Raw genomic sequence first — 21,873 nt, 5'->3', positions numbered from 1 at the left:
AACCCCTTCCCAACATTGGGGAGATGTTGAGTGCAATGAGTGGTGGCAAAGTTTTTTCGGTATTGGATATGTTTGCTGCGTACCACCAAGTAAATTTACATCCGGAGTCAAGAGCTTTAGCATCTTTTGTTACACCATTAGGAGCTTTCAGGTATTGTCGTATGCCCTTTGGATTAGCTTCTGCCTCAGCGGTTTTTCAAAGGGTTATGCACAATATTTTTAAAGGGATGGAGAAAGTATTGTGCATTCTTGTTGTGGGCGAGTCCTTTGAAAAACATGACAAGCTTCTTAATGAAGTATTGAGGAGGGTTGCTGAGCATGGCATGGCTATTAAAGAAGAAAAGTGTCAATTAAGGAAAGAACAAGTGAATTATCTGGGACATGAGATTTCTGGCAGTGGAATCAAACCAAAGAATAGCATTGTGAGAGCTATTGTTGAGGCTCAGAGGCCTGTTGACAAAGAGTTGTTAAGGTCATTTTTAGGCCTGGCTGAATATTGCTCTAAGTTTGTGTCTAATTTTTCTGATTTGGTTGAACCGATGAGGGCATTGTTGAAGAAAGGAATTGAGTTTGAATGGAGTGAGGCTTGTGAATTGGCTTTTAATAAAATCAAAGATTCTTTGGTCCGGGCACCTGTCTTAAGTCATTTTGATGTTAATAGAAAGACTATTCTGACGACGGTCGCCAGCAATGTGGGCTTAGGCCCTATATTGACTCAATCTGTTGATGGTGATGAAAAGATAATAGGTTATGCCTCACGTCGTTTACAAGGGGCTGAAAGGTCATATTCGGCTATAGAAAAGGAGGCACTAGCTTGTTGTTGGGGCATGCACCACTTTAAATTTTATCTCTGGGGATTGCCATTTGTGCTTAAAACAGACCATAAACCCCTTTTGCATATCTTCAAAGGTGGTAAGGGATTAGAGGGTAATGTAACTCCTCGGATCTCGAGATGGCTTTTATCTGTCATGGATATGAACTTTACCATTGGCTTTGTTAGAGGGAAGAAAAATGTTGTGGCAGACTGTTTGTCTCGTATGCCTATTAAGGAAGAAGAGAAGATCTCCTTTCTGGTTGAAGTGGATGTAACGTCAAGTTCTAGTGGAAGTGAATTGGCTTTGAGATGCAAAGAATGGAATGAGGCTTTAGTTGGAGATGAGATGTATGAGAGTTTGAGGAATGCTATTATTAATGGTTGGAGAGATCTTTCAGCTATGAGTGAGGAATTGAAACAGTATATTAAAGTAAAAGATCAGTTGAGTATTCATTCAGGAAAAGTGTTGAGGTGCAATCGAATAGTTCCACCAAAGATTTTGAGGCCAAAGTTGATTAAAATTGTGCATGAGCGACATCTGGGCAGGAGCATGAGCAAGAGAAGATTGAGACAGAGTTTTTGGTGGCCTGAAATGGACAAAGAGGTGGAGGAAGTCATTAAGGATTGCTATGCTTGTAGAAATAGTGACAAGTGTAAAGTAGTTTGTGAACCACCATGGAGTTGTGTAGAAGTCCTTGATCGTCCATGGGAGAAACTAGCGTTGGATTTCCTGGGTCCAGTGAAAAGGCTTGGTGTCAGAAGTAGATATTTAATGGTCCTTGTGGACTATCATAGCAAGTGGTTTACCAATAAATCTGTTGAAAACATCACGTCGGTGAAGGTGATTGAATTTCTTAAAGAAGTATTTTTAGAAGAAGGAATTCCCAGAACGTTAGTCACTGATAATGGGCTACAATTGGTATCTAGTGTAATGAAGAGTTTTCTGGACGATTTAGGAATTAAACATATCAAAGTGGCGTTATTCAGACCACAGGCCAATGGTCTAGTTGCAAGGGTTAATAGAATAATCATGGACAATATTCAATTTTCTTTAGCAAATGGACTGGTTTGAAGGGAGGAATTGAACAACATGATGTGGGCACATAGAGTGACTTCTCATTCTGTCACTGGAATTTCTCCTTTCATTGCCTTGAAAGGGAGGGAACCTGATACCAAAGAATCCCCTATTTGGTTGAGAAAGAAAGAACAAGTTTGGGTGGATCGTGAGTGTATGGCTGAACGTATCAGGGATTCTCATGAGCGTAACAAGGAAAGTTATGATAGAAGAAAAGGTGTGAAAGCAGTTGGAGTAGAAAATGGTGATTGGGTTGTTGTGAGAAAAGCTGGATTTGTCAGAAAAGGTGAAAGCAAATATTCTTAGCCCCAGAAAGTGATCAAAGTGATGGGATCTGTTGTTAAGTTGGACATTGGGAAAATTTGGAGTTTAGGTAGTTTATGTAAGATCAATCCTCATTTTTCTGAGTAGTTTTATTCATTATTGAAATGTTGCATTTTCATTTGGTGTTATGTTAGTACATTTTTATATGTTTATAATTGTATAATTTATTATATTCTTACTATGTTTTGCATTGTTGGTTATTATCATTTGGATTTTATTAATGAGGGGGAGATGTGTGGTGATGTCTTCTTTAAGATGGAATTTAATGATGCATGTGGTGACATCACATGGAGTTCTAAAAGAAAGCAGTTGTAAGCTGAAGGTTACTGATAAGCTGTATCTTGTTGTATCTGAATAAACAAGCTCTACAATCAACTATTTTAAGTATGATTACTACATGTACCTTTCCAAAATTTTTGTACTAACCAATAAGAAACCTGTTTTTTGAAGAAAGTAAAATGCACCCTATTTTTTATGTACAAAGTTCTTAAACAGCCAATCAATTCTCTACTTTCTTAAAAACAGCATATTGTCCACCATTTTACATACCTCTCATTCTTCCAACTGACTACTTCGGCTACAGACATCTTTTCATTACTTCCATTCATCCCTTCAAGATGCTTTCAGTGTGGATTGTTGGGCACAGCTATGTTTTCTGGTGCAACGGGTATGCTGACTGCAGAGGTATTGACAAAGACCTAGCTTTGCAAAATGTAGACATTACATGGATTGGACAGAGAGGATTAATGCCTATGGTTAAAACTTTTTTGCATCCCCAACTCCCTGACCTTATGATTGTGCACTGTGGTGGCAATGACCTAGGCACATTGACTGCGGGTAGGTCTGGAAATGCTAATGAAGGACACCTTTGCAGAATTGATGTTGCTTTTCCCCCAAACTGTCTTTGTATACTCTAACATATGCCAAAGACAGAAATGAAACTGGTCCATTCAATTTTGTCCTCAGATTGAAAAAGCTAGAAAAATTGTCAATAAAGCGGTTTCTGCTTACCTCAGAAACCATAGGATGGGCTCCATCTTTAACAACAATCTACGCTTCCATATGGATGGCATCTACAGAAGTGATGGAGTACACTTCACTGATCAAAGCCATAGAGTGTTTCTCAACAACCTGAAGCTCTGCATCCGCACTTACATGTAGCTACAACAATCTCCCAATGAAAACAAGGGCTCTTTTGAGAGCCACCCAATAACCCAACATATAACCAAGCTTTTAAAAAAAAATCTTAATTATTTTTGCTTGCAGCCGCGCACCCATCGTGTTCACACTAGGGGGCCGCTCACGAGTTGCGACTTCAAACTTTGGCAAAACAAATTGTCTATTTATATTAATTTATATTCGTCCCGGGAACCCCATCCCCTGGGGCATGGCCAATCCTTTTATATTTTTTATTTAAAAAGCAGGGGGACTCCCTCCCGGGCCATTGTTGGCCCCGGGGACCCCATTCCCCAGGGTATAAACACTCGTTGGGGACCGTGGGGGGAACCCCAATGCCCCATTGTCCCGCCGGTTCCCCACCTCCTACGGGAGCCGGTATTGCTTTTGAGTAAGGGGAGCTGCTGACATGCAGCTCCCCTTCCCAAAAGCAATCCTGCTTTGCTTCATTGAAGCAAGTACAGGTTTCCCTCCTCTCGCTTCACCGAAGCAAAGCAGAAGCAAAGCAGAGTTTGGTATGACAAGCCCTGCCATATCAAACAGCAGTGTCCCGGGGGTGGGCACCCTGGGACACTGCAGTAGTTGGCCCTGGGGGTGGCAGTCCCCAGGGCCACTATGGGCTCCAGGAGGGGGCCGCGCAGCCCCCCTTCCAACATCTCTGTCCCCACACACACATAATTTTTATTTTAAAACAGAGCCCCTGGGAGGTGATGGTCCCAGGGGCTGCTGGTGGACCGCGTGCCAAACAGCAGTATATTATCAAAGCCCCAGGGAGGTGGTGGTCCCCGAGTTAGCGCGTGAAGTTTGCGACCCCCCACACATTTTTTTGTTTCAGCCCTGGGAAGGTGGTGGTCCCCGGGTCTGCTGAGTGCCCCTGGGACCTTGCCCACCCGGGGTCTTTGAAACACAAAGCGCTTGGTTTTTTGTTTTTTTTCACAGCAGGAGACACGCACCCAGCACGACTTTGAAATATTTTTATTTAAAAAAAATAGGGGGGGGCCTGGGGGTCCTTGTGGAATCCCTTGAGCAGGTCTAGGGGATTAGGGTGTTCCTACCATGCCCCCTATTCTTGTTTTTCATCCTTTTTTCCACAGTTATCTTCTAACTCTGTAACCGAGTCACAAAATGGCTGCCAACTCTTCCTGGTTTGGAGTGTTGGCATCCAATCAGAGTTTAGCTCGTGCCTGGGAGGGTGCGCGAACCCTCCTCGGTGCTCAGATATTGAAACTTTATTTTTCTAATTTCTCAGCAACTACTGAACGGATTTACACCATTTAACAAAAAATGGCTCTTTCAGAAGCAAGGGCTACCTTGTTGCCAAATTTGATGTAATTCTGTTCAGCAGTTCGGGCTGTAGCTTTGTCTAAAGTTTCCTATGGAGGACAGCTATCGGACCCATATTTGTAACTCAATATTTGTGTATGGGGATATTTTGGGTGTCGATATTCTATCAGTAAACCTGGAATGTCTGGGTCGAAAGTCAGCAATGTGGTATTCCAGCCTCACTTGTAATTCTCAATTCGCCCAATAACTTTTTCCACAATATGCACCAACTTAGAAAGGAGGCTTAAATACTAAACATTGGCAAACCTACTAGGTCTGGATTTTGTATCGTTCAACAACAAACACAGACAACATCAAGGCGCACACACATGCGCGCGCACATACACACACAACCCATATACACATGCTGATATTTTGCATAGCAAAATTCCTCCAGCTATCCATAACCACTCACACACACAGATCAGAATTTATTAAGGAGAAAGCTCACACAGACCAACAGGCTAAGGCACCCAGGCACAGAGAAAGTCCCACCTTTCAGCACTCATGCATATCTAACAACAAACAATAGCACGTGTACACAGAGCAAACCAAAGACACACAAAAAAAACTAGAAGCCTTCAGACACAAATGCACCCAATTTCATACAAGCAGCATACACTGGCCCACATTACAAGTTAATCTGAAAAATAGGGATATTTACAGCATCCAGAATTTAAACATTCCACTTTGTAACAACCACACCATTACAAGTTTTAACTGTACCCTGTGGAATCGGTAATTTTTTGGTCCACAAAATCTTGCCATTCGATAAATTACTAGTTTAGTTTTTATTGTGTGTGAAAAATATTGTATACCAATATTTATTGCACTTGGTTTTCAGCACATGTACACAACAAATAAAACACTATTTTGTGTTTTCCAAGCAGCACATGCAGCTGAAGAGGCCACAAGACTGTGGAAATCACTTGGAAAATAGCAATAAACCTGCTTGTTTTGTCACAGAAGGGCAGTTATTTCTATCCACACTAAACCAAGAGAGCAGAAAGCACCCTTCTTTGCCCCAGGATTTTTAGTGTCCCTCTTGGGATACAGAAACATCCTTAGCAGCAAAGTCATCTACACAGTTGAACACTGTGACAACCAACCAACACAGATCCCAATAGAATTCGCAAATATAAATCTAGTGATCCAGAACTAGAGGTCTGAGCAGATGAAGTGGCAAAAAACTAGGGGTGGGTTGTAAATTCCACTTTGCTGGGGGAGGTCATGGAGTTTTGCAAGTTTACCGCTCCAAGGCCAAGATTGGCAGAGCCATCTGAGAGCCGGCTGCCTCCAGGTGCGGTGCACTGTGTGGGGGAGCAGCATCAACATACGGCAGCTCACCCCAAAATGCAAAAGTACAAGTCTGACAAGGCGATGGCCTCCGACAGCAGGAATGGGGGCATCCTAGAACTGAACAACAAAAAGAGTAAAAAGAGCAACAAGAAGGTGGTCCCCAACCTGCCTGGATATCTACTGCCTGATCATGGGTCAGAACAGCTGCCTGCCCAGTTCCTTTTTCACTTTGTAACTTTTTCTTGTGTTTTGTTGCTTTGCGGTTTTGCGCACTCTGTTGTTGTGTGTGCGCGGCGGAGGGAATTGGTGTTAAGGAAGTGTGGAGCCGACAAGGGTTGACAAAAAGCTGTGCGTGAGGGGATTTGAAAGGAGTAGCAAGATTTGTGTTGGTGATTAATATGCTGGGAAAGTGATGCTAATGAGTATTTTTGTGTTGCTGCTAGGTATGGTGTGGAAGTACTTGATGTGTGCAGCGTGAATGGAAAGCAGGTGTGCATTGCCCATGCATCACGTTCACTGTATGCTGATTGTTTTTTTCTTTTTGCTGGGGGGCTTTAAAGATATATGTAAATATGTTTTATATAATTATCCAAGCCTATTTGCTTTTAAAATGTAATCCTGTGTGAATTTACTATATGTATATAAAGAACTCTAACCACTAGTATATGCAGTAGACTTTTGTACTTACTACCATTTCTATGTGATTTTAGAGTTTATCTGTTTGTATCTCTTCCTTGAGTGACTTTCACCTTGTACATTTGCAATTTTTTTTCTGTTTGTATCTCTTATGTAACTCATGTAATCCAAAGTCCTTATGTAAAGCAACTGGTTCTTTTGTAAAGTGCTCTGACACCTTTGGGTAATGTTCGCGCTATATAAAATCACAATAAATAAATTCACCTCTGACTGCTATTTGACACCCAGGTTTCTGCACTCTGTCTATGTATGGAAATTAGGGGTGGCCGGGCAACACTCAACCCCCTCGCAGAACTCCATGGAATTTGGTGGAGCTTTTCGGTAACACTGTGGAATTCCACTGTATGAAACTCTGCGAGCTCCGCCCAGGTCGACAAAAAACTGATTCCTCGTAGGGCATTTAATCTTGAAAATATAACTAAAGGTATGCACACGTAGGGCATCACAGAGAAAATAAATGCAATGTCAAGTCTTTCTAATCATAAAAAGATATACCTAACTATTTAGGACAAGGCAGCTTGTGTAATTACATAAAACAACATGTATAATACATTATAGAGGCAGCTCACTTTGTTGTTATAGCAAATCAGAAAAGTGGCACTTCAGTACGTAGATTGATACCTACATTAGTGTATGCGTCATCTAATGTAATTAGACTATTTAATATATTTACATGTATTTTGTATTCTACATAACATTTTATGTTTAAATATGATATGAAGTAGTACAATGTCAGTATATGTGGATATACCAAAATATCATAACTGCAACATTGATCGACTTTGTTGAAACATGATAACTTTGATGATATTGAGGCCACGTGTTCTTCGTGGTTTAAAAGACAAAACGCCCCATCCTTAGAACCGCCTAAAGAACAAAGGTAGCACTGGCATAAAAGTAAAGAAGACTAGGATTATCTATATTAAATACCCCTGGAAGGTCACTGAATCACTTACTCTAGGTCACAGGCTACCATGACATGCAAACTGCACATATCTGCCTAGACATCCTTCTATGCCCTCAACAGATCACATTTCAAGCAGAACACATACATTGGACCAAGCTAAGCAAACAGGCTACTCAAGTATCAAGTCAATGGCCCCTGTGCCATCACAAATTAAAGGAAGTACTGATGGCACTGAAAAAAGAAAAGGAGCATATTAATTTTCAGGTCACATCAGCAAGTTATCCATCCAGTCATTGGACAAAAGATACAAGTATAGCTCTTCCAAATAAAATCAATCAGGATGTGGAGTCTCACGTGAGCCCAGAGGACATTTCTATTGCTTTTTGAGTGGGTGCATTGATCCTCATTAAAGTAACAGGCATGGATGTCGTGTTGATGTAACCTGATAATGAAGTGGCCACAAAAGGACTGCCTTGCTCTAGTCTAAGCAGCCATTGATGAAGGTGCAGACCACATGAACTCAGTGCACAAGAGTACCAAAAATGCTGCTCCAGGTCCAAATGCCAAACTGTCTGCTGTAGTCACTCAGTCTGTCTGGGGCCATTTTAATTTCTCCAGCCTCATTACCTAAGCACCTGTACTTCTCCTTTAAACGTTGGTGTGAGGTGGTCAGGGCAGGGTGTCCCTCTCTGCCCTCGCCGCCTGTGCTGGCCTCACACGGCAGCCCACATAGCAGTGCCTTTGAAGACAGTCTGACCCACCTCTCAGTGCTTGGCCCTTCATATGAAGAATCCTGAGTAATAAGGATATACACCAACCATCTTGAGTAATACTTGCTTCTTCCAAAGTCTGTCCTGTGAGCTATTCCAAAATGTGAACGAGACTCCCAACAAGCAATAGCCGAAGAGGGCTGACTCAAAACCACTCTGTTGTTTATTGATCCTTTGCTTGTTGATGATATGCTATGCTCCAACAGACTGTTCTGGTAGGCAGCTCTGGTAGACCAGTTAAGGCTGTTTTTATCCAGATCTTGATATGAATGTAATTTACATGTAGAACTAAAAACCAATATATTATAATAATATTGATCTGAGTCCTACAGAAGATGATAGGATCAACAGTCCAGAGTCTGCAGGTGAGCTTTCAGCTTCAATATACAACTTGTGTGCCTATGACTGCAAATCTGTGAACAACAGCCTTTGCAAGTTCCTTCAATGTCAACTATTCTGAGGTAAAGGTAAGGTCATGCCTTATGACAGGCCAGGATGTGTTAGTAAGTAAAGAATGATGAACCCCAGTAAATATTGTGCATACTATTCTCACATGTCTGACAATGTGAGACCAAATGTAGACATGTAGTTAGCATGCTTCCCTAACCAATGTCTGTGGTTGGGACAATAAAGTGGATAATCTATAGAAAGAACGTAAAGTTATACCTCTGACTGGCACCGCTAAAATGTTGGGGTTCTTTTCACTGGCACTATGATAATCAGACATTCAGTAGGCTCTGAACTGCTGTCTAATATTGACAGAGGAACATTTAGTCTGTTCTACTGCAAATGTTGATGTGGACACTCCAATCAGTGTTCTTAAAAACTATTTTGACTCTAAGCTAATTTGTGTAGTAGAGTCACCTGACAAATTCCCTTTCCATGTACAAACATCAACATCAAAATATGGTCAAAAGGCATTTCCAAGTATTCCTACCATTTCATACCATTTTCAGGTGAACATCAGAGAAGAAAATCAGAGTAGAAGTCACATTAGTTGCAATATATAAGACTTTGTAATATATAATAACATTATATTGTACATAGTACCATTAGCTCTGGAATCTATGAGAAGGGCTGGGAGAGAACTTGCATAGACAACTTCAATACAGGAATCGTTTAACATAATTAAATCATCAGAGTTCAGCGAAAACACCGGGGGACTGACAAACGAAGAGATTGCAAAGTGCCACAAGGCCACTACATTACAATGTATCACAAGTTCACCCAGGAGGCCTGGCTCAGTCGACTGGAATAAATAAAGGGTTGAGGATCCCTCGTGGTTCTTCGGTGAGACCAGTCCTAAGTGTCTGTGTGCAGGGATGTGAAACGTGGTTGTGCCAGACCCAGGCAGCACACATCAAGGGTTGACATGGGCCTTTACAGAGATCACCAGATTACTTGCTAGCTTAGTGCAGTGGTAGGGAAAGTGAGGTACAGCTGTGATCAGTTGCATGCTAAAAAAGCTATCCTCAAATTGAACACAGAAGTGTGCGAAATTCATGTTAATTTCCTTTTGCATAATTTTGCAAAATTAAAGAAAATACAAAATAATGATATGAAGTAGAGTCTAAAGCAAAACTGGCCTTTAGTGACATATTTTGGTGCAAAATGCATACTTGCATTCACTTTGGAAAGAAGGGTACATTTGCAGTAAAAACAGAATAAAACAAGTGTCGGAAACAACTGACTTGAAATTGCACAACATGGCATGTAGCATAACCTCAGGAATTCTACCTAACAAGTGTAAAACAAAATAGTTGGAAATTACCTGAGATTATGCCAGCATAATCAACATTTTGCCTGTGCCTAACTGAAACAAAACAATAAACTGTGCTTACAATTTAGGCTAAAGTTTCTGAGGTGACTATTTTCCAGACCATGGGATGAAAGAACGAGATATCTGTACACTTCCCTCCTGAAGCCGGTACCTCATTCAATCCTCACATGATGATGGTTCTTCTTCGAAATCCACATGATCAACCAGACAAAAAGTTCATCTGAAGTGGTCACCCAAAGATCGAGGAAATTGCACAAGTACTCACCTGTGAAGTGGCTCCCTCTACGTCTAGTTTGAAGAGGTTTAGTCCATTTCCTGCATTTAAATGTTGCATTAGAAATTTCAGGATTGGCTTCAGTCCTTCGCTGTTGCTCGATATGGGGGTTGGACATCCAGGGCACGCCGCCACTTTTGGAGAAAAAAAAAAATCAAACCATGGGTTAGAATAGCAACATTTGCCCTGTTTGCTCTTCAAACACATGTATGTCCCACTGTCCAACTTATCAGATACTTTCCTCACCCATTACTAGAACCCTTTGGGTGTGAGCTCACCTACGTGTGCTACAAGTAGTTGTACATCTCATTGTTTATAGTGGCTCTTTGCATTTATCGCGTGATTACATTTTAGGAGTAAAAATGCACAAAGACCTCATGATCATCTGCAGGGCTATCACAAACGATTGTAGGGCCCAGGTCAAATATGAATAGCGGGGCCCTGCCCTAGTTCTCCTCAAAGATAATTTACAAAATCTGTGCATTTTGAAGAACATTGGGCTCTTAACAGTTGTAAAAACTTCATAGGGTGTGATTATTAGGGTGGGCCTGAGATTCCCTCCAAGAGGCATATTGGGGACAATTTGCTGCAGATTCTGTATCTGAAGGCATAATGTGGCTGTACAATTTGACACATTTTGATAGAATTCGAAGATCATTTATAGGAAGGTTTGAAGGGGGTCCTCCTTAATTCTCGCCCAAACAATTTGGTGTTTTAGTGGTAAATGATATGTTTTCAGAACACATATACAAACAAGCATTGGCAAATTATAAATGGGACCCAGGCTTTAAATGCCAATAAAGTTTTTATTGATGTACCTCAGTGTAGGCTTTCACCAAGAGCATCGTAATCGTTTCTGGTACTTCAAAATCACCTCTAACTATTATATCAGAGCAAGTGAAGACTAGAATTAGCAGGACAAGGAAATTGCAACAGCATTTCACTGCGTCACCAGTTGTGGGGTAAGGATGGGGGTGTCACTATATCACACAATGTCAATATTGCATCCATGACATCGACCCACGATTACATTATACGGTAGGTATATAGGCACTTTTCTTAGCTCTATTTACACTTACCTACCAAGGCAAATACAGAATGTGTAAAGAATAGTAAATATATCACCTCTGTGTATAGTGGTCAATGTAATGTTAATCAAGGTTAATTCCGTCGCTATCAATATAGTGTCTTATAAATCGGAGAGGGCTCTACTTTCTAAAGCACAACGAATGCCAAGGCGAATTGGCGCTGAAACTGAGGCGTCTTGGCGCTGAAGCCAAGGCGTCTTTCCTGATTTTAATTATATTACACGTAAGTAAGGTCTTCCGGTCACAACATTTTGAACTTATGGATGCACACTTTTTGGCATCAGAACACTTCATGTGCACAGTTCCACACAGTGGAACAACTTTCCAACCCACTTACGTTTTGAAGTAGTCTTTCTTATTTTCCGAGAGAACTAAAGGCTTTTCGCTTATCCTCAGCCTCTTATTGGATCTTAACCTTGTTCATCCATGCATCACAACTTTACTCTGCCAGTGAGTCCTGGAATCATTAATCTGTAAGCGCCCTCCTACTGGTAACTGTGTGCACAATATTATCTTGGCATTAAAGCAGCTAAAAAATGATGTATGTCAAACCTTAGTCTATAAGCAGGGATGTTCTGAATAGGTGCAGGAAGCTTGGTCCAAAGCCAAAATTACAAGATAATTACTGACAATGGAAAGGAATTCCATTTAGAATAATAACTTGTATAATTTTTTTGCATGGATAGCCTGAACATCTATTGGAAAATCGCAGGGTGCACTACTTAAGGGTAGGTTAATTGTTCAGTGCAATACTTTAGAATTCTGGGTGCCCTCGTAGGGTGGTGTTATCCGTCTCGAACACCTTCAAATATCAGAACTGTGGTGTATGCGGAACTCCGCAGGAACATCCCCTGATGAGGCACACCAATTAGGATCACTCAAAGGTGCTTCAAAGTTTTTTAATTTAAATTTCTGTGATTGTTTACAGGTAATCCCTTTAGGGGTGGTTAGCTTCGATATTTAACAGCATATCATAAGATGACCAGAGTTGTAATCCATGTACGTTTAAACATTGAACTCCAATGCATTTCGGGCTTAGAAGCCCTTGGTCACGGAGAGCTGGGGAGGAAGCGAGAAGGGGTGACGGTAAGAAAAAATACCATATGTCGGGTCGGGGAAAAAATTAATCAAAGTGCTCTAGTGCGTGGGCAATTGGCCTGAGTGCTCGAAATTAAAGTGCAGGGTCGGGTAGGTGATGGGAGTAATACCGCTCGTGACATAAGTAGGCTATAAGTCTACTAGTTTACAATAGTTCGAACTCTTACTTCAGAGAAAACGCGTAGCGTCCTTAAACGTTCACCATCTGTCATCCATTTGCCGTCTCAACCGCGAGTGAAACGGCCGGCTAAATGATTACAACAACATAGATGACGGACTCGTGCCCGTGGGGAACGGGGGCCATGTTGGAATGGTAAAATCTAACTAGATGATTGGCAGTGAAAAACATATGTAAACAAATAAAAGTATATGGAAAGTACATAAACAAGGGTGAGGATAAAGAGGAAGGTGTAGCAGCATAGTTAACATTACAGGTAACAGCTAAATTCTGTACGATCGTTGAGCCCGTAGGGCTTAAGAGTCTGCAAAAGGTAGATCCATTCGAGTTCTCTCTTCAATAATAGTTTAGTATTGTCTATGCCTTCTTTCTTGGATACAATCTCTAGGACCAGGAATTTTAATTGAGCGATGGAATGGCGTGCTTCCATGAAGTGAAGGGCAATGCTCGATTTTTCGGTTTTAAGTCTAATGTTAGACTTATGCTCGTTCAGTCTGGTTTTGATTTTGCGTTCCGTCTTCCCAATATATAATTTGCCACATGGGCATTTTAGGGCATAGATTAAGTTGGTAGAGTTACATGTGGCGTCTACATGCAGTTTAATGTTGTGTCCTTTCATGGGGTGCTGTATTTCATTGCCCCTGATTACACTGTTACAGTGACCGCAGTTCAAGCAAGGCTGGGTGCCACGATGTTGTTTGATTGGTTCCATGGGCTTCGCCAATATTTCTTTAATGTTACGATTCCTGGTGTGAGCGAATATTGGAGGCTCATTAAAGATGCCTTGGAAGTCCGGTTCATTTTGCAGTATTGGCCAATGTTTCCAGATGATTTTTTTGTAAGCTGTACTTGCGGTGGAAAATTTGGACAGAAGAACCATGCGCTGCTCTTTATTTTTGTGAGTCTTAGTCAGGCAGTCCTGTCTGGATATGTTAGCCACGCGGCTTCGTGCCTCGTGCATCAGGCGCATAGTATCTGATGAGACTATGGTTCACCAACGGATGATGGAAATGTCGGATAGATTCCAGGCATGTGGTTACCCAGAGACTGTCCTACGTGAGGCACGAAGCCGCGTGGCTAACATATCCAGACAGGACTGCCTGACTAAGACTCACAAAAATAAAGAGCAGCGCATGGTTCTTGTGTCCAAATTTTCCACCGCAAGTACAGCTTACAAAAAAATCATCTGGAAACATTGGCCAATACTGCAAAATGAACCGGACTTCCAAGGCATCTTTAATGAGCCTCCAATATTCGCTCACACCAGGAATCGTAACATTAAAGAAATATTGGCGAAGCCCATGGAACCAATCAAACAACATCGTGGCACCCAGCCTTGCTTGAACTGCGGTCACTGTAACAGTGTAATCAGGGGCAATGAAATACAGCACCCCATGAAAGGACACAACATTAAACTGCATGTAGACGCCACATGTAACTCTACCAACTTAATCTATGCCCTAAAATGCCCATGTGGCAAATTATATATTGGGAAGACGGAACGCAAAATCAAAACCAGACTGAACGAGCATAAGTCTAACATTAGACTTAAAACCGAAAAATCGAGCATTGCCCTTCACTTCATGGAAGCACGCCATTCCATCGCTCAATTAAAATTCCTGGTCCTAGAGATTGTATCCAAGAAAGAAGGCATAGACAATACTAAACTATTATTGAAGAGAGAACTCGAATGGATCTACCTTTTGCAGACTCTTAAGCCCTACGGGCTCAACGATCGTACAGAATTTAGCTGCTACCTGTAATGTTAACTATGCTGCTACACCTTCCTCTTTATCCTCACCCTTGTTTATGTACTTTCCATATACTTTTATTTGTTTACATATGTTTTTCACTGCCAATCATCTAGTTAGATTTTACCATTCCAACATGGCCCCCGTTCCCCACGGGCACGAGTCCGTCATCTATGTTGTTGTAATCATTTAGCCGGCCGTTTCACTCGCGGTTGAGACGGCAAATGGATGACAGATGGTGAACGTTTAAGGACGCTACGCGTTTTCTCTGAAGTAAGAGTTCGAACTATTGTAAACTAGTAGACTTATAGCCTACTTATGTCACGAGCGGTATTACTCCCATCACCTACCCGACCCTGCACTTTAATTTCGAGCACTCAGGCCAATTGCCCACGCACTAGAGCACTTTGATTAATTTTTTCCCCGACCCGACATATGGTATTTTTTCTTACCGTCACCCCTTCTCGCTTCCTCCCCAGCTCTCCGTGACCAAGGGCTTCTAAGCCCGAAATGCATTGGAGTTCAATGTTTAAACGTACATGGATTACAACTCTGGTCATCTTATGATATGCTGTTAAATATCGAAGCTAACCACCCCTAAAGGGATTACCTGTAAACAATCACAGAAATTTAAATTAAAAAACTTTGAAGCACCTTTGAGTGATCCTAATTGGTGTGCCTCATCAGGGGATGTTCCTGCGGAGTTCCGCATACACCACAGTTCTAGCCTGAACATCTGACATTGTTCAGGTCTTTGTGGAACTATGCTGGGGACCCCTGTTTCAAAATATTGGGGCTAATGTCACTGTTACTGGAGCACTAGTGAATTTAACCTTATGGCTGTCCTATTGACACATTTATACAGTGGTGTAGCACAGGGATGGGTGCGGGGGCAGTTCACCCTGGGCGGCATGGGTTATTGGGCCGGCTCTTACCTGCAGCCGTCACGGGGTGGCAAAGCAGGGATCCCTACAATCCCCCCCCCACACACTTACCTGCGGCCGTCACCGGGCGGCAAATGCAGGGACCGCCACAGGAACCAAAACGTCTAGCTACACCATTGTATATATATTATCCAGTGACGGTCGCCACTGGGTGGTTTTAGTTAGGTCAGCGTTTCCATTAGAACATTTGTTTTTTGTGTTGCTAATAACTTTGGCACCATTTGATGCATCTCCATGAAATTTTCAAAAAAAAGTGCTCTTTTTTGCCTAGTTTGTGCATGAACTGTTTTGGGGTGATCCTTAAAGAGGTGACCGAGAAAAAAGGGGGCGTCCTAAGCCCCATGCATTTACCACAACAACTGCTGAACAGAATTACACCAAATTTGCCAGGAAGCTGGATCCTGGTCTGCAGATTGTTGTTTTTGTAATTTGACGTAAATCTCTTCAGTAAGTAGTTTTTGAGAAATTTGGGTAAACAAATATTTGTATATCTGGACTGTTGGGTCCGTGAGAGACCCGAGAGACTCTCACAGGAATGCTCTATTTTTAAATAGACGTTCTCATTGGCTTTATTTCCCTTGGGCCAATTTTCTCCTGTGGAGCCAGACTCCTGTGGGAGCGAGCTCTCTCATTGGCTGTCAGCAACCTCAAACTAATGTTGCTGGTAGCTATTACAGAACTCAGGGACTAAGTCCTCTTCCCTGAAGTAAAAAAAAAGTGATTTAAGGCGGCAGGGTACTCCTACCCTGCCCATCTAAGCCCTATGGGGGAACCCTGAGGGACCATCCCTGTGGCCAAAATACAAAAAGGAATTGGCAATTTTTCCCACAATTCCCCAGGACTCCTGAGGGATCGGAAAAGAAATCTGTCTTGTGCATTATTCTTCATTTATAGGCCCCAGGGAGCCCACATCCCGGCCGCATTGTTCATTTAAAGGGAGGGGATGCACGGCCCCCTTCTCTGAGCCATTAAAGGCCCTGGGGAGCCCACCCTTGAGGCCACATTACACGAAAGGAGGTGGCGCGCCGCCCACTCACCCCAGGTTGTTTTCAGCCCCAGGAATCCCATCTCATGGGGTCTATAATATTTTTTTATTAAATGCGTACACAGCCCCCTCCCAAGGCCGCTTTCGGCCCTGAGAAACCCATCCCCCATGGCCCAATCTAATGAATCAGTGGATGGGGGCTGCAGAGCCCCCCTTCCCGACCCATTACAGGTCTCAAGGCAGCCCGCCCTAGGGGCAGAATATGTCAGAAAGGGGAGGGTGCCATGTGGCCCAACTCCCTGAGTCTTCAAAGGCCCCGTCTTCAAAAGCAGATTCACTTTTTAAAATCGAAGGGAGGCCACGTGGCCCCCTCCCTGAGCTATTACTGGACCCGGGGACCCCATCCCCAGGACCGGCTCACTTTCTGTGTTCAGGGGGAGCCCTCTCCCCTGGACACAGCAGTTTCCTTGTCCACACCAGCATGGACAGGGAGACTTGTAAACAACATTTTCAAAACTCCTGCCAAACAGGTGCAAACACAAAGTCTGCTCCAAGTGTGTGGGAAGTTTGAAAATGCTCCCACTGACTAGGTACATACTTTTGATCTATTTATATGCCTGCAGTGAGGCAGGCAGGGAAATAGATCAAGAGATGGCTCAGGCCCGGAGGGAGCACAATAAATAGCTGTTCCCTGCAGGCGGGCGTAATGCCAGCTACCGCAGCATGTGGGAACCTGGCTGGAGTAGCGGGCCCTGGGGCCTGCTGTGGCCCTCAACATTGTGTATGGTGGGTGCCCTGGGTGGGCACCAGGGGACCCACCTATATGAAACACAGGCCCCTGGGAATTAGGTCCCCAGAGGCTAGATAGATGCGATAGGGGGGCCATGTACCCCCCTCTTATTTAATTTAATTAGTGGACTTGGGAGATGGGGTCCCCAGGGCCTAATAAGTCTCAGGGAGAGGTGTCAAGAAGCCCCCTTACCTTTACAAAAAGATGTGGCCCTGGGGGATGGAGTGTCCATGGCCTAATGAGGCTCGGGTAGGGGAGCCACGTGTGCCCCCGCCTTTTTAAAATACTTAAGGCCCTGGCTGATTCAATCCTCAGGGCCTAATGAGGCCGGCAAGGGGGGTCACATGGCTCCCCTCCCCTTTTTTATTGGTATGGCCCCGGGAGATGGGCTCCCCAGGCCTACTGAGGATCGGGAGGGGGGCTGTATGCCCACTCACCTTAGATTTTGACCCCAGGGGATGGGGTTCCTGGAGGCCCAAGAAGGCTTGGGAAGGGGTGAATGCTCAGCTCCCTACCCCTTTTTATTTGAACTAACATCAGGGATGAGGTCCCAGGGCCAATTAAGGGTCATGGAGAGGGCTGCATGCCACCCTCCACTTAATATATTATGCCCAAGGGGATGGGGTCCTTGGCTTGAAGCCAAACCATATGCTGAGCACACCAAAGGCTGTACGTGGTGTGGGGTTAGTAGCCTGCTGGGGATTTGGCCACAGGGCTTTGCGGCAGGCAAAACCCTTTGGCCAACATGCCAATGCACACGCCATAAAGCTGTTGGAAACAGGGCCTGGCTGCAAGACAAATGCAAAAAGAACAGTTGATGGACAGAATGCAGAACAATGTCATACATTCACCCCAGTACCGAGATCTGTGCCTAAATCCATTGTTTTTATTGTTGTTGTTTTTTTGCACAGCATGCCATTCCAGTGAACTGCCAGACCAGGTCCTCCCTGGACTGGAAACAAGCATCCGAGGACCGGTTTCGGGCTTTCAGCCCTCCTCAGCCAGGACAGCTTGATTCCAGTGGCATGGAGAGCACGGGACCCACATCTGGGCATACCCGTCCCACTCGGGGTGACAAATGCAAAAAGAACAGTTGATAGACAGAATGGAGAACAATGTCATACATGAAATAATAGCACTACTCCCCACAGCAGGAACAAAAAGCTCACAGATGTATGCCGTCCCACTGGGCTTCTTCTATAAACCATTGTTCTCACATATACCCCTCATGTCTAGGGCTTTATTGCAGGGAAGCAATTAAATGTTTTGCCTACGAAGGGGGGACAACTGCTCTTTATTTACTGTCAATAGATACGCAGCTCTAACAAACCTAAATAGCTGCGATTGACTACGCCGACCTGTGACACCAGAAATTGGCTATTATATGGAAGATAGCAATGGGCTTGACATCCCTTCACAAATTCCTGTAATGGAAAACCCAATTGTAGCATGGGAAAGGGTTAATGGGATCGTCCAACCATCGACTGTAGATAATTTCACCTCAATAGCAATACATTCTAGCCCCCAGGATTTGACATCCAGTACAGAGATGGCAAGAGTGATTCCAAAACTTAACATCTATCACACCTTGCTTTCCTAGAATATAGCTGGGTATAAAAATAAAAAGATAATAAGGAGTGATATAATGTAGTCGCACCCCATCAAATCCTATGCTTCGAAGAGATGTGGGAAGTGGCCCCATTTTTGTTAATGGTTATCAAAGTTTTAACACACCGGCCATCCCATCGACCAAAGGAAGAGCCAAAGGGGGACTGTTGATATGAATATCTAACACTATCTTATTCAAAGTGGAACGCTCTATTACTGAATCACCATTTTTCCACATCATTATACTAAATAGCAAACATAACTTAAGTTGGTTGATAATAAATTATTATAACAACAATTTTGTGACCTCACAAGAGGTGGTAAAGGACCTGGAAGAAACATTAGAGGACATAATACTTACACAAGCAAAACCACTTTATTGTATATGGGCGGGCGACTTAAAAATAGCAAAATGCACAAACGGAGACTATTGCAAGTGCCAACAAATCTCACAATATGACGGCTTAAATGATCACTTCACCCACACCTCCTATGGAAATGCTCTGAATAATCTTTTAATGGTATGACATTTGGAGATTAGGACACAGAGAACCCACAACACTGGCCAAGCAATTCCGACTTTTTACAGAGGGGAATCCACCTCTGTGATAAATTACATAATAACATCTACTTCTAGTAAGAATAATCGAGCAGAGGTAAACATAAGGATGACAGAATTTAGTGATCATGCTAACATTTCCCTAATAATGCCTTGGGAAGCCCAATGTATAACTAAAAAGAGTACCATAATCACCAAACCTGGCTTAGCTAGAAGAAACGGCTACTCCTTAAAATGGAGCAAGGTTGATGAAGGGCCCTTTTTCTCCCGATTGATATAGTCGAACAATGATGAGGTTAGCTTTTGCTTAAATCATCTAACAAATAAACCCCAAGTAGTCACAGCATTTTCGAAGATATTAGAAGGCATTAAGCAGCGACTAATTAGCCCCTCGGGTGAAGGTGCAGCTGCAAAATAGCTGGTTTGATAATACCTGCTGAAAAGCCTCTGCCAACCTTCACCAGGCCTTAAAAACTAACCCAAGGGATACATTACAAATCCAAAATCTGAGAGAGATCTATAAATTTGCTGTGAAAAATTGGGAGAAACAACTAGGATCTAAAGCATGGGAGAAACTAAGGATAGCAGCCAATGAAAGTGATACTAAATCCTTCTGGAAGTGGTCAATGAACCATTTCTACAAGAGGCAGAGGGCCCCTCTACAGATGTATGCATAGATGAAAATACATGGATATATCACTTTCAAAAAATCTTCCAAAAGCCGAATATAAGTCTCACTGTAGAACGGCCGGACAGACTTCCCCCCTAGTTTTTAATATGGATGAGGTAGAGTGTGTACAGTCGCAAGCTTCATCATTAAAGGCAGCAGGCCCAGTGAGGGTACCTGTTGACATATTTCTGAATAATAGAACCTTCTTGGTCCCTCTACTCACTTTTGTATTCAATGCCATTGGCATTGAGGGCCCCCTTCCGTCATGAAAACAGCCCATTATTGTACGATATTAAAAAAAGGAGATCGTTCCGATCCTGCTAACTATTGGCCAATTGTGTTAATTGATAGTACGGCAAAGGTAATGGGCCGAATATTGTTAAACAGAATGGAAGACTGAACACGTGAGAAGGGGATCCTGATGGAGGTCAGGAAAGGCAGAGGGACAGTGGATCAATGTCTGAACTTGGCACTCTGAGCAGGGAAGTACACCCAGGCCAAGCAAGAGAATCTCTATAGGGCATTTATGGATCTCTCTGCCGCACTCGACTACGTTAACAGTAATAAATTGTAGCAAGTCATGGAGCAAATGGGGTAGAGGCAGAATAAATCTGTTTTATACGCCAATTGTATGCAGATGCTACAGCAAAGGTTCGCCATGCTAGGCAGGGTGAATGCACTAGACTCTTTAACATAACAAATGGTGTAAGGCAGGGCTGCATACTCTCGCCCTTCCTGTTCTCATTGTACACCAATAAACTAAATGGGAACCTGGTAGAAAAGCTAATAGACACCCCGATTGCAAGTACAACACGATTCTCCATCCTGCTGTATGCAGACGACGCGGTCCTGCTGGCATGAACTCTCTTAGCCCGACAAAATTACATCACCCAGTACGTATCTTTTGTGGAAACCCTTGATTTACATGTGAAAAAAGCAAAGTATTTTATTATGTGTATTGGAAAAAGCAAAAAGAAAGGAAATTATGCTATCACACAGAGAAAAGTTGATATTGTAGCTAATTTCTCATATCTAGGCATTACCTTTCATAATAATTTAGAATGGAAAATAATGCTGTCTTCGAAGGCTAAAGAGATGAATAAAAGTATAGCTGTAATGTTCAGGTTTGCATCGAACTTTGGCAACACACCAATACCAGAGATGGTTAGAATCTACCTGACAAAAACTGTTTCTGTGGCTGCATATGGGGTAGCTGTTTGGGGTATAACCAATGCAGACACCCTTCAAAAAATAGAGGATAGGTTCACCAAGAGGTTACTGACCGCCACTAAGGAGTGTACTAATGTAATTACACACAAAGAACAAGGCTTACCCTATATTTCCGATACTATCAAACTGGCTCCCTTGCTACTTTGGTTGTCATTTTGGAAACTGGAGTTAGTACAGATAAATCAATGTATTATAAAGGATGTCACGAAATTGGCTTATGGGTATAAAATAACATGGCTAAATTATATAAGGTGCACTCTGGGCTTGTGGCCCTTTATTATGACCCGCGCAAGTTGCATATAATAAGAGACACCCTTTGGTGCATGATCTATCCTCGTACCTTGCTTGTGTGACCAATAATTGCCATTGGTTGGGGTATGTAACTTTAATGATGGGTTTCCCAGCGAATGTGTTCTCTGATACACACCTGGGATGATCAAAACAATCAATTATACACACATTGTTTTTCTGCCATTTTTTTTAAAAACTTTTTTTGTAGTTTGCAGAGGACATCTCACAGTGAATAACAACCAA

General features: G+C 42.8%; 1 protein-coding gene across 4 annotated transcripts in view; it reads right to left on the bottom strand.

The window, feature by feature from the left end:
• LOC144791842 (T-kininogen 1-like) overlaps positions 1-21,873 on the bottom strand; it is a 269,931-nt gene that overhangs the window by 117,506 nt on the left and 130,552 nt on the right. For 3 of the 4 annotated variants that reach the window (XM_078666621.1, XM_078666623.1, XM_078666622.1), the window contains exon 7: positions 10,430-10,572. The exons of the other annotated variant lie outside the window; for it this stretch is intronic. In XM_078666621.1, the coding sequence (XP_078522747.1) occupies positions 10,430-10,572 (143 nt within the window). The remainder of the gene's footprint in view (positions 1-10,429; positions 10,573-21,873) is intronic. 4 annotated transcript variants of the gene reach the window in all.

The sequence above is a fragment of the Lissotriton helveticus genome, chromosome 11, assembly GCF_964261635.1.
Source record: "Lissotriton helveticus chromosome 11, aLisHel1.1, whole genome shotgun sequence".
Taxonomy (NCBI): Eukaryota; Metazoa; Chordata; class Amphibia; order Caudata; family Salamandridae; genus Lissotriton; species Lissotriton helveticus.
This window is presented reverse-complemented; position numbering and strand designations above follow the sequence as displayed.